The sequence below is a fragment of the Apteryx rowi genome, unplaced genomic scaffold (genome assembly GCF_003343035.1).
Source record: "Apteryx rowi isolate R43461 unplaced genomic scaffold, aptRow1 scaffold_159, whole genome shotgun sequence".
NCBI classification, from domain to species: Eukaryota; Metazoa; Chordata; class Aves; order Apterygiformes; family Apterygidae; genus Apteryx; species Apteryx rowi.
Window position 1 is genome coordinate 74,857 of NW_020447852.1, and position 12,937 is coordinate 87,793.

The 12,937-nt window shown below is 38.0% G+C and overlaps 1 protein-coding gene across 8 annotated transcripts in view; it reads right to left on the reverse strand.

Annotated features, from left to right (window-relative positions):
- CDKAL1 (CDK5 regulatory subunit associated protein 1 like 1) overlaps positions 1-12,937 on the reverse strand; it is a 104,199-nt gene that overhangs the window by 51,901 nt on the left and 39,361 nt on the right. Inside the window, exon 5 of one of the 8 annotated variants that reach the window (XM_026059526.1) lies at positions 4,776-4,876. The exons of the other annotated variants lie outside the window; for them this stretch is intronic. Coding sequence (XP_025915311.1) covers positions 4,791-4,876 — 86 coding nt within the window. The 3' untranslated portion in view covers positions 4,776-4,790. Of the gene's footprint in view, positions 1-4,775; positions 4,877-12,937 lie in introns of those variants that run through there. 8 annotated transcript variants of the gene reach the window in all.

Sequence of the window (12,937 nt, forward strand, 5' to 3'; positions counted from 1 at the left end):
ACTACCTGTTACTTCAGAGTTTGTGCATCAGATAGCTACACTAGACTATGTATCAGTTTGAAAGGTCTTCTATACCACTAGTGACACAGACTACATTAACAAGATTCATTACCTTAAATTTTAGTTAATAGCATCATCACTCAAACAGGTATAGGTACCTCTACAAAGAATGCAGTTAAACAGTACTGAGAATCTCTTATTCTGGTGGGCTTTGGGGTCATGTAAGTGGCAATACAGGTCTACTAGGTTTCACACAGGGATGTGTGTGTTAGGAAAATAAATGCCAAAATAGTTATTATTTTTAGTCCAGTGCCTAGCTGTTGAAAACTACCACTGATCCTGAAAGAAGAAAAAGCAATACGGTGTAGAACACAGGCTTGCACACTGTTTGCAATTATTAAACATCACTAAGGCCTTTATCTTCTCAACAGTCGTGTGTTACATTTACAGAAGTTATATAAATTATTCTGAAACTGTCCAACAAGAACTTACACTCCATGAAGAAAATGCAGCAATTTTCCAACAAGTTTTCACACAATAAAACATGGTGTTATGATACTTAATATTATTTCTGCTTGTTACAACCCAATGATTTGATAAAATAGGCATTTCCTTGCTCTCTAACACTGAAATCTGCAAAAATTACACAAATATTATCTGAATAACAGTCAATCTTTACAGCTTTCTCCACACATCACTTGAACAATTAACTGATACAAATGGCAGTAGGACAAGCTGTTTTATTCAATAATTTATCATTGACATGCTGGTCACAACTCATCTTTCTTGTCTAGTAGTATGGCTGAGCAGCACATTGGCATTTTTAGAAAGAGGTGTGAGAAACATAGCAACAAGTTGCAGAACAAGCTGCTTCTAGACTCTRCAGGTAACACTTTGCCTAATTCATGAGATGTGAAGACTTTATCCCTCTTCAAAACTTCATTTTAGCATCCAATACTCCAGATACTTCTGTTATTTATGAACCTAGAATTCATTCCCGAGTCTTTAGCCTCCAAGACACCTGAAGCAATGAATTTCATGAGCTAAGTTTACAGAACATACAAAAATGTTGTATTTTACATGTTAGCTTTTCATCTTTCAATCTTAGTTATATGCCATAACATGTAATAATATTTCTTTCAATGTTTCTGCAGTAGTATGAGGTGAAAACCTCACTTTTGAGCATTTTCTCACTGAGCAGTCTCCACAGCAAATCACCTCATTTTCACAGCTCCCTTAATTATCTGTCTATCTAGTAACTATCCAGTAATGTGACACACACACACACACACACAAAAAATAATAATAATAATAAATCGGACCTTCTAACGGCCACAAAAGACTAAATTATCTCTCACCAAAAACGAGCCACATATACTAAACTGAAACAGGATAAGGAAATGCAAGCAAACTATAAATGCAAATAACTACACACAAATTGACATACTGATAAAGCTTTTTTTTTTTTAAAACAGAAAAGGAAAAACTAGAATTTTTTTAGCTTTGGTAATCCTGGTACTTGTGATACTATTAGGCAAAGAAATGCAACTTTCAGGAAGGCTTTGTGCTTTTTGTTTCACCAGCTTTCGAAAGGACAAGTTTCAAAAAACCAAGCATTTCCAGAAGCTTGAGCCCTCCGCCTGTCTCTCCCCCCTCTACACCCCGCCTCAAACACTCATATAACTGTCTCCGAAGCAAGCCCTGACATGTTCCTGTGCAACTGCTGTCCGAATACACTGGGGAAACCCTCCTCAGCAATAGCTCGTTTAAAAAAAATGCCTAGAACTTCGAACTTCAGAGATATTTTCTTGAGATTTTAGCTACAGCAAATGAAAATACTACTGCCTCCAGCTATTCCTTACTGCCTCTCAGCTGAAGAACCCCATCCTCACAGAAAGTTAATGAACCATATGAGATTCCCCTCACCCCCTCCCCTTTTTTTAATCTACACCAGGGAGAAGGAAAACAATGAGATTTAAACTACCTTCAGTGGATGACCATGTCAGTGCTCTTACTCCCCAGGCACATGCAGACACAGCAGAAAGAGCTCTTGCACGGACCCAACAGCTCTGCCCAGACAAAGTGGCAGATTAGGTGGACGGTTCTGAAGGCCACTGATTGGACCACCTTGCCCTAAGAAGCAATAATTAAAGTCTTGGTCTCAGCATATCATCCTCAAGTTTGATACCGCCACAAACACACACTTGGAAAGGCCTTTATACACCCATTGGTGACAAACACTTGCTTGCTTCTGAATGCTAGAGCTAAACCGATATAAATGAAAAGTGCCATCTCCTTATATTGTTCCTCCCTTGGTCAGTCTACCTCTGCTCAGAATAGCAATATAAACACAACGTATATTAAACTCCTCACAGTGTGTGTGTTAGGTTACCATATAGGTGCACCACAGTGGTATGCCAAGTCACACGGCATGTTACTGGAGATCAGCATTCCAAGTGCCGGCTTTCCATAGCAAAACAAATCAGAAGCATGTCTTCCCCACAATATACAGCAACGCAATCTAGCAGCTGGCTATCACAGATGGCAAGCAGGGGGGCCAACAATTCTCTTGTTATTACTACTTTGTATTTGGATGCTTTAACTATGAAGAGAAGACACATATTTTATCATGTTACCTCAGGACTTATTAATCCAGAAGAAAATAAATCAAGCAAAACTCTCTCTCGTGCTCAGAATACCTTGCAGGAAAAACCATGCAGATGAACTACAGTTTTGTCTAATAACAAAGAATTTGGTGAATAATAGCAAATAACAAAGATCATCCACTTACAATGGAATAAATGGTGGAAATGTGTTTTTGAAAAAGGTGCAAAAAATGAACTACTTTAGAATTCAATTGACTCAATACAGCAACATAAAACCGTTTTGTGCCAACCTCCTGAAAGCAAGCATCTCACACTAAAATTTGCAACGTAAACACTTAACACATTTGGAATTACAGAGGATATTGGCTATTTAGCAATGAAAACATTTGTCCTTTTACTTGACATAAACAGAGGAAACCCATCCAGCCAGAAAAACCCAAGATCTGCACATCTCCAAAAACACTAAACACTTCAAAAACTCATGGAATAGGCAGAATTTATTCAGTCATGACTAACTTCAGTAGTTTAACACTACTGAAAAATTAGAAATATAATGCACTAACAATTTAGAAAAAAATCAGCCAAACAGATTTTCAACCAGATTGAACTTTATTTGATTAAGCCTTAAGAAAATGTGCTCAAGATTCACACAATTCAAGCAGCAAAAGCTTTAAAACTGGAAAATACAGGACAGAAATTTTCATAACAGAACAGTTGCCATCTGATTTTAGAGCCATTAGTTATTTAGCTATCCAAAAACAAAGTTCAGACAACATGCTCCAAAAATTAACTTTCCAAAATAATAAGTTCCCCAAATGCTGCTTTGTTAGTTAAGTAATGGTATTTTTCAAATAAGGAGGTTAATTTATTATACATTTATGAAAACCATATTTAATCCTTTGCATGGAATTGCTACAGAGAGACTCCCCACTAAGCTGCCTAAGGCATTAACTGGAAAGAAGCAAATCCTGTGGCATAATCTAGGGTTTGGCACATAACTGATAAAAACTATGCAATTTCATATATAATACATGACAAGTGTCTTTTGAAGACACGAGTGCAAGCTCCAAAACTGAAGTCTCTCCTCCTAAACAACAGTACTCAGCTCCTGCAATAACTGTCAGGCCTCAGCAAGATCCCAAATCTCAACAAAATCTACCAGTACCAGTTTTTTGGGTTTTTTTTTTTAGTGGCAGATTCCAATAAGGGTGGGGTTGGGTAGCGTTTGTTTTGATTTTTAAATCAGAACTGATACTAGACAGAATAAAACTTGAGACAGATGTCATTAAGAGTTAGCAATAAAAGTTAAGATGTGCATATATCTTATCTTTCAAAAAAAATGCTTAGATAGGTTCTAGCAAGTTTAGTTCTAGGCAATCTATAGTTTCATGATTGAAAGAAACCCCACTATTAGAGCACTGAATGAGACTTTTTTTTTCCGGCCTTTTAGTTAGCATCCAGAAGACAAAGAAAAGAGGATCACCACTTAAATACAGCTGTCACAACCTGCCCCCTTCCAACATGGCCCATAGGTTTGGAAGAATCCAAATGAATACTCCAAAATTCATCGAGCTTTTTGCATCCTGGCCTTAGGAGCTCACGTGAGGCTATAGAGCTTACATATCCATCAGACATATCTAATCTCACCATTATAAGCATGGAGTCCTGACTTTGTGACACTGTCATGGTCCTGTAGCAGGGTAAACATGCAGAAGGTACAAGTCTTTCATATAATTTATCACATCTCACAATGTTATGTCTGATACTATTGTTAATACTTATATATTACTTTCTCTCTAATTTCAAGCTATAAAATTGAATTTCAGAATATACAACTATGTCATCTATCTTTAGAACAAGGTGCTGAATAATCTATTTAAAAGGGCCAGAAGGGAATTCACACAGCAAGTAACTGACTTCTCCCCCACTGAGGATTTGGTGTCAAATATTTAAAGCACTTTTAAATCATTATGCAAGCACTGTTCAGAATTAAATTACAAATGTGACATATAGCATGAAATGAAGGATCCAGACCACAGGCCTGTCATTGCCGTAAAAAAAAGTATCATTCAAAATCTGAATACATTAATTACACCACAATATTATATAATAGTTTCTGCTTTCTAAAAGTGGTACATTCTGAAATAGGAGTATCCATAGCTATGGCTTTTGACATCATGCAGCTCACAAACAGTTTAAGTGAAGCTCTTGTGTGCTGGCAGCAGAACTGCATTGGTGCAAGAGCTGGTGAGGCTCACATCGCTGCAGCACTGCAAGATACAACAGAGACCAGATCCTATTCCATAACAGAGCAATACAGCAGGGCACAGTCACTGTCTCCAGCTTGGGAACTCCAAGCACATGTCTCCTCTCCTAGTTACGTAAAGATTTGTACCCATGGTTTGTAGGGTTCGGAAACAGTGGACACCACTGTACATCCTGATTTCTGTTTTGCACTAGCTTCATAGTCTAGACTAAAGCTATTAAACCAAGGGTTCATGATTCATCGATATGAGGAACTCATAGGTAACTGATTCTGAAATGAGAATCTTAAACATAGTATGAGATGCCTATTCTTTACTAACTTCCTTTGCAGATGCGTATATGATACTAAGAATGCCTTCTAGTTTAGTTCACTTGTAATGTGATAAAATAGACTGCCCATAAAAAAGTGGTCTTGATGAGAATTAGATGTGTTCAAAGGGAGTTTAGATGTGCAATTACCTGAAATACCTATTCTGGCACTAGCCCTCTCCCCAGAATTGACAAACCTATAGCTGTTCAATACATATCGCCAACTATACAACAGCAGAAACACAACAGTCTACAAAAATTGAAAGTATTTTCTTTTGGCTTCAAATAGGTAAATGTATTCATTTAACAACATTTATTTATCTTTCCGACAAATCGCATGTACTCAAAAGAAGTGGTCCAACTGTGGCAGCCAAAAGGATAAGATCTATGTTGCGGAATCATCTCCAAGAACCCCCTCCTACCCCAAGTGTGGTGTTCTTCCTTCTTCCTCCCTTCCGGTAGCTTCTGCCACATTAAAGCAGCCCTTACTCACAGCTTTAAAGAAAGAGCTCTTCCACTCTCTGTTCACAGGCAACTTCTCCCTCCACCAACTACTTCTCCCCTACCCTCAATTCAGAGGTATGTTACTCCCCATGTATGGTGCCTGCTTCCCTTCCTCCACATGGAGGTAGCTGCTTCTCCTCTCAAGGCCCCCATGATAATCTCCTCACACACTGACCAGCTGCACAGAGCTGCCCTCTATTTTCAGCCATGAACATCTGCTACCAAAATCACCCTCCCATTCCTGCAGAAACAGGACAGGGCTCCTAGGAGGTAGGGAGTACAAGGCAGAGGAGGAGGCAGGCTGCTGCCCTTCGCAAGCAGGATGGAGTGATGAGGAGAGGGAGGAAGCAACAGCTGCTTAGAGGAATCATCATTCCACCAGCCACGGCTGCCCACACCCTCCCTACACCATCCTGACCCACCTTCCCCTTCCTCAAGCAAGGCGAAAAACAAAAACAAAGACAAAGACAAAAGCAAAAAAAAAAAAAAAAAAAAGACCACACATTTGCTCAGCTCAAACTGTGACAACTGTGATAATACCAGTTTTTATGAACCATAAACTAAACAAATCCACTCCATAAACTATATAACGTATCTCTCAATGACCATTGCAAAACAACTGAGTACTTTTCTTCCAGTGAAAACACATTTCTTCCCGAAATCCTTGAATACACATACACTTCAATACACTTCAATACAGCACCTTTAAGATAACTGGAAAATTTGTCTTAAACCTACATATTGCTAACTCAGACTTGAAACTTTGAAAGTGAACTGCTACAGAAGTTTCAGAGAAAAAAATAACAAGAAAATATTCTGATTAACCTCAAACCTCCTCCACTATAAAGATCTGTTTTAGACTGTAAAACTACATAACAAATCCTATGTTCAGAAGGGACCAGCATTTTATAGCTACCTGTATTACTACTACCTGCTCACTAACACTCTTCCAATGAGTTACCTATTCATCTGGTCAGATGTATTTAAAAAAGAACAAGCTCTTTCTTCCCTATTTTTAAACAGTATACTAAAATCTTCAGTGAAAGATCAATAAATTTTCTTTTAGGAAACTGCCCACTATGGTAGACAGTGAATGAAAGACGTTCTCTCTACACTGCCATTTAAGACAAAAATCAGAGAGATGGCTTTCCAGACACCCCAGCACTGCATTTCAAAGCACTTCTATATTTTGTAAATTGAAGACAAGTGAGGAGGAAAAGTTGCTTCAGGCCTTAGAAAGAACGGCAAGACTGTTTCCATGTGTTTTAATCAAGGTCATGGGAACTTACTTGCCCTGTTGATTTTTCTGTCTCAGTAACATGGAAGTAGAGACCTATATACCAGACCGAAAAAAAAAAAGAAGAAGATTCCAAGATAAGATATTTTCTTTGTATTCTAAAAAGGCTGAAAATACAGTGTCAATGTTTAAAAATATACACTTCGTAGCTTTCTTGGGGCTGCTACACAGAACTGGGTTGCCCACAAGGTTGGGGGGGGGGGATGGGCAGGGGGAAGAAATGAAGCGCAAACACCAGGTGACACTAAAGCTACCTTCCCGTAGCTGGTGCAGATCCAGACAGACCCAATCCTGCTGGTGCTGTGAGCAACCATATCGACCTACACTGCTACTGCACTAACACACTGCAAACAAGACAGAGTTAGTCTATTTAATTCTGGTACTCTCACTTCAGCAATCCACAAAATTCTTTAAGTTTGTGCTAAAAACTCAAGTTGTCCTACCATGAAATAAGTATCACTGTGCCAGTCATCACCTCCTTTAAATTCCAGTATAAATAGAAAGGCCGTAATTTGGAACATCACTAAAGGAAAGCTACAACTGCATATTTTCATTGCCTGATAATTTTTGTTCCTCTATTGTCACAGCCCTCAATATGCTGCTTATGTCAGGACACAGCAACTGACTTACCAAAAACATCTTGAATTTCAGTTTGCTTCCAAATGAAGAGGACTTTTCAGTTTGATAATCATTACTCCTTTAAGACTGTTCTTTCCACGCATAAAAGCTACTTTATTCTGTCTACTTCATTAAAAAAGTCAAGGAATTACATTTTGTGATGTTTTTCAGATACCAGCTTTGTAAGCCAGCACAAATAAAAGATGACTCAGAAAGGGAAAGAATATGAAACAAGCGGCAGTCCTAAAAATTATTTCTCCATCCACTTGCATTCCCCTCTATTTGTAGACCTCTCCACCAGGCAAGTCAGACAGGGGCATGTGGTTACCCTCCACTCAGTTCATCTTTAAGACAACTTATACTATCATATCATCCCAGATAAACAGAAGTGGCTGTAAGGAAAGCTTTCCACTTATTTGGAAGTGATTTTCAATGGAAACTAAATTAATCAGCTGTAAAAACAAAAAACCTCAACTTTTCACATTTTGATTAGAGTTTTATTACTTGGAGCAACCAATCTCAGAACAACTGCAGAAACATTTTGTGCGCTGTACAAAAGAGCAAAGAGAAAGCTGAACTCAGCTTAATGTTTGAACTGTTTAAAGGTCTCAAACAGATCAAACCATGCCTAGAAAGGTTAACTTTATTGCTTTGAGCGCAAAAAAACAGACAGAAGCTTGAGTGCAGATTTTGGCTAATATGTTAATTATCAAATATTTTGTTTCAAAACATGAAAAGAACACAACATAATTAGGATAGATGTGTTTAAACTTAAACAAGTGTCTAACACATGCTGTTGCAGGTAAACAGACTTTCAAACTCACCAATAAGCTTAAGATACCACAGCACATTAAAAATCTCTATCTGACCCACAATATTTTCCTCTAGTACTTAACGTTTTAAAGCAGCAGACCAGGGTAAAGCACAGATTTATGATATTTCCCCCCCCGTATTTACAAGAAACAGAATCCACTGAGTCACAATGTTTGTATGCAATTTCAATTAAATATAAGGAAATAGTAAGTGAAAATGAAATTACAGTGAAAGAAAATGTTAGAAAATATATGCAGTAGATAAAGCAGGCACAATCTGTAAAATACTTCTATTGATAATTCAGCTTGCAAATGCTTTATATCACTCAACCAAATTGCTTCAGATTAAAACATCATCATTAATTAAAACAGCAATACATCCATAAATATTTATATGTAGTTAATGCAGAATCTAAAGAATTTAAAGCATTTATATTTTTGATATCCTATGGTGTTTTTTGTATCACACCAGATGTTTGCTGATAAGGAAAAAATTATGCTGAATCAGGATTTTAAGCAAAATGTAGAAATACAGCCACATAATTCATCTTGTTCAGATGACACAAAGGTATACATTTAAATTCTGTATCGCATTTTCCACAGCTTATCCAACTTTACACTTTTCAAAGGGATATTTGTTAGCATTTACTGTAGGCATAGTATAGGAAAGACAGACTGTTTGTTATCTCCTGCTTGCCACATCCAAGAAAGACCAGCAATTTCTAAACCTAGCAAGAGCCCCATTAATTTATATCAGTCCTGTGTGGAGAACTTTACATATGAAACCCTTTCTGCAAAGTATTATCAATTCTCAGCTTGGTGGAACATTAACATATAACAAAGCCCTAACAAAACATAATGAAGGTCCCTAGGGAGGGAAGAAAAAAGGCTTTCAGGAAAAGAGGAAAATCTTCACAGAGTGAAAATGTTATAAAAGAGTCATCATTTGGTTTAATAAAGAGAAAGCATTGCATTCAGAATGTTGAAAGTTTATTTTTAAGGAGTACTTCATGTACACTTTGAATTTGTTCTTGGCCCTCAGTAATATATTATACATAATCAATATTTCAGCCTGAACTGGAAGAGGAAAAAAACGTGAAGCAACTCTTCCAACAGGCATCTCATTTCCAAACTTTTGATCGTAGTTTCCATTATAAGAAACAGTACCATGACTGAGACAAAACAGTTTAGTAAACAAAAAAACAAAAACACCACCAAAAACAACCCACCACACACTGTGACAGATAGTAGAAGCCAGTTTAGTGTAGGACTCATCTTCTTCAGAATTATCTAATAAGGAGTTAGAAAACACTTTTCATGGGACAGAAGAAATATGAGGTTCTCCTCTGCATTCTCCCACTTCCCATTAAAGCAAGCAAATCTTGCTTACTTTCCCTTCCACAAAAGGGGTCAAGATGCCCTGTCAAACCCTAGCAATCTAAATGCAAAGCCAGGCAGAAAAACAATGAAGGCAGAAACACACTACTTTAGCAACAAGCTATCCTGAAGAAAGAGTCAGACTCAGCTGACTTCAAATAACAAAGAAAAATCTTTTTCTTTCCTCCTCGTCCTCCTCTCTCTTACTAAGAATAGCCTCTGAAGCTTACAGTTTTGTATGAAATCATGTATCAGTGAATCTCAGAACGGCCGAGGATGGCAGGGACCTCTGGAAATCATCTATTCCAACCCCTTGCTCACAGCAGGGTCAACCAGAGCACATTGCTCAGGGCTGTGTCCAGTCAAGTTCTGAGTATCTCCAAGAATGGAGACTCCACAACCTCTCTAGGCAACCTGTTCCAGTTTTCAACCACCCTTACAGTAAACAAAAACAAAAATACTTATGTTTAAATAGAATTTCTTCTATTTCAATTTGTGCCCATTGCCTCTTGTCCTGTCACTGGATGCTCCTGAGAAGAGTTGCACACAAATCCTATCACACACTGACAATATTTACTTGCATGTGCAATAGGGACATCAGTCATGCCCAGCACAGAAAGGTCTATGAACATGCATCAGAGAAAGCAGTATATATATTCTAAACACTCGCAGCTCCATAGGTTATCATAACCCTGCTGCAAGATCCCAAAGTCAGGAAAATATTATGACACGCGGTTAGCGGCTCACTAATAAGCAACATAAATACTCACATCTCATATAGTCACTAGAATCAATCTGACCTGTAGGTCAGGCATTCTCAAACTTTTTTGAATTTGACATTACTCTTTTCTGTAATTGTTTGAAAGTCCCTACTCCCAATTTTCCTTCCCACATACCAAACCCCAGTCTGTTCCAGACCTCTGCACCTCAAACTCCAGACTCTAAATCCCCTCATGGAGCATAATAATAGTTCATAGTAGCTATTCCTTGCCAAAGGAACAATATCACATACCCATTGGCCAACACCCACCCAAACTAACTCTCCCCAAAGGTACCATATCAATATTCCAGCAGAAGGAGGTAGCCTTCAGGTTCCTCACATCATCACTGACTGAAAGAAATCATTATCGTCTTGATATAGCTACTAGAGAGGAGAGTTTATATGACAGAAAGGAAGACGATCCTGAACAAGGGACAGGAGACTAGAAGGGATTTTCAGGAGGCTTGCCATACTCTCTTTCACCCAGAACATTATTCCATTTTTCCAAGGAGCTGGTCTCCAGTTGCTGTTACAGATAGCTACCAGAATCTTCATAGCAAGAACCTCATAGCATTAACCAAAAAATTTCAAGTTGTACACGGATTTCCCAAAAATCACTATCATAAGTAGCCAGAAACTGACTGGTGAAAAGTTTTATTTTCAATGCTAACTTCCTCATAGTCTTCCTCTAGTCCTCTAGTCATCACAAAAGCAGACACATCAGTGATCCCAGAACAGAAATCTAAACTTGAATAGACTACTTATAGAGGTCTTAGTAACAAATGCCTGTCTTAATCCAGGCAAACAGATCTAAGTTTAGTTCATACATGCAACATGCTCAACAGAAGCAATACTGCAGATGGACTTGTAGCCACAGAGACACATCTGCATCCCACCCTGCCATAATTAGCATCCAATGTGCAACTATAACAAGAGGCTTAGGAACCCCCCTACCCACTTCAGGAAGCAGCCTATTTGTTTCTATCTCACATCTTTTCCAGAAATCTGAGATATTTGTGTCAAATTAAGATTGGTTATGTACACCTGTGGTCAGGTGAAGAGTCAAAATTTCGACAGTTACTATTCATATAGGCCTGCTTATCATGCCAAGCAACCACTTATTTTTTCCCCTAAGATCAAATATCTAATATCTACATGTCACACATGGTTAAAATCGTTATCTATTTTTGCTGATTAAGCACTAATTAAAACAGCTAGTGAGGGTTTCTACAATATGAAAAAAAGGTCAGTATTACACAAATCTATCGGAATTCATGCATATTTTCTGTTTGTAGGAGCTCCAACAAATCAGAAGCAAGCTACAGAACTTAGTCCAAAGGCAAACTCATGCTAATAAGCTACATCTGGAGCTTCAGATTAAATACAGCACTCCTCTGCCTGACAGACTTTTACTTAAAGTCCCCCAACTTTCTAAGGCTGTTATCAACCCAAATTCAAATCGTACTTTTACCCCCTGAATGGGGCCTGCCTTTTTTGTGGTACCACTGTTTACACAGCTTATCCCTTATCACACTGACAGCACTGGGAACCACAGCAGATGGTCCCTTCAGACATAATTCTAACAGGTTTTCTCCACCTCCCCATTTCATCTTTTTTTTTGTGCAAACAACTGATAACGAAGGCTGCTGCAATGATTTACTGATATCTGAAGTTGAAAATTGACAAAATGTAAACAGTTTGGGGTTCTTTCCCCTCCTGTGAACTGCTTAACCTTTTAACTACTAAGCAAGTTAGACAAAGAGTACTAACAATAAACGTAAGGCTGTAGGACAAATCATGCAGTCTGTTTGAGCAGCATACTAAATACAAGCATACTGGTTAATTTAAAGATCATTACTACCTTTAACAGTTATCCCAGTCACAGCAACCAGCCTGCTACTGCTGAAGAAGAAAATATGAAGTACTCCCTTGGTTTCAGAAATGCCTTTAAATTACAATCAAAACCATTTCTAACAGTTTACTGACAACAGATTCTTAAATAGAATTCAGAATAAAGACTGGACATTTCTTACGTAAATGTACATTTACGTGTTTTTTGGTCTAACAATCCAGAGGAACCTGAACCTGGTGAAATAAAAATCAAAAGGCTCCCAATACTGCTTTTAGAAAAAATAAAGATGCTTAAAACTACACCATAGATGATTTGTCATGAGCAAGTCAGGCTCCACAAATCCTCTTACTTCTGGTGACCATGAATTTTCAAATCACTATACCAAAACACTCCAAAAACCCTAGAGGTTGGCAAAAGCATCTCAACTAAACATCTACAAAGAGGCATCTGCAAGCAGACAGTAATGAACCAGACAGACCCAGAGGGTTCTTTTAAATGTAGGTCATGCCTGTCAGACCATGGCAAAAGGCACAGTAA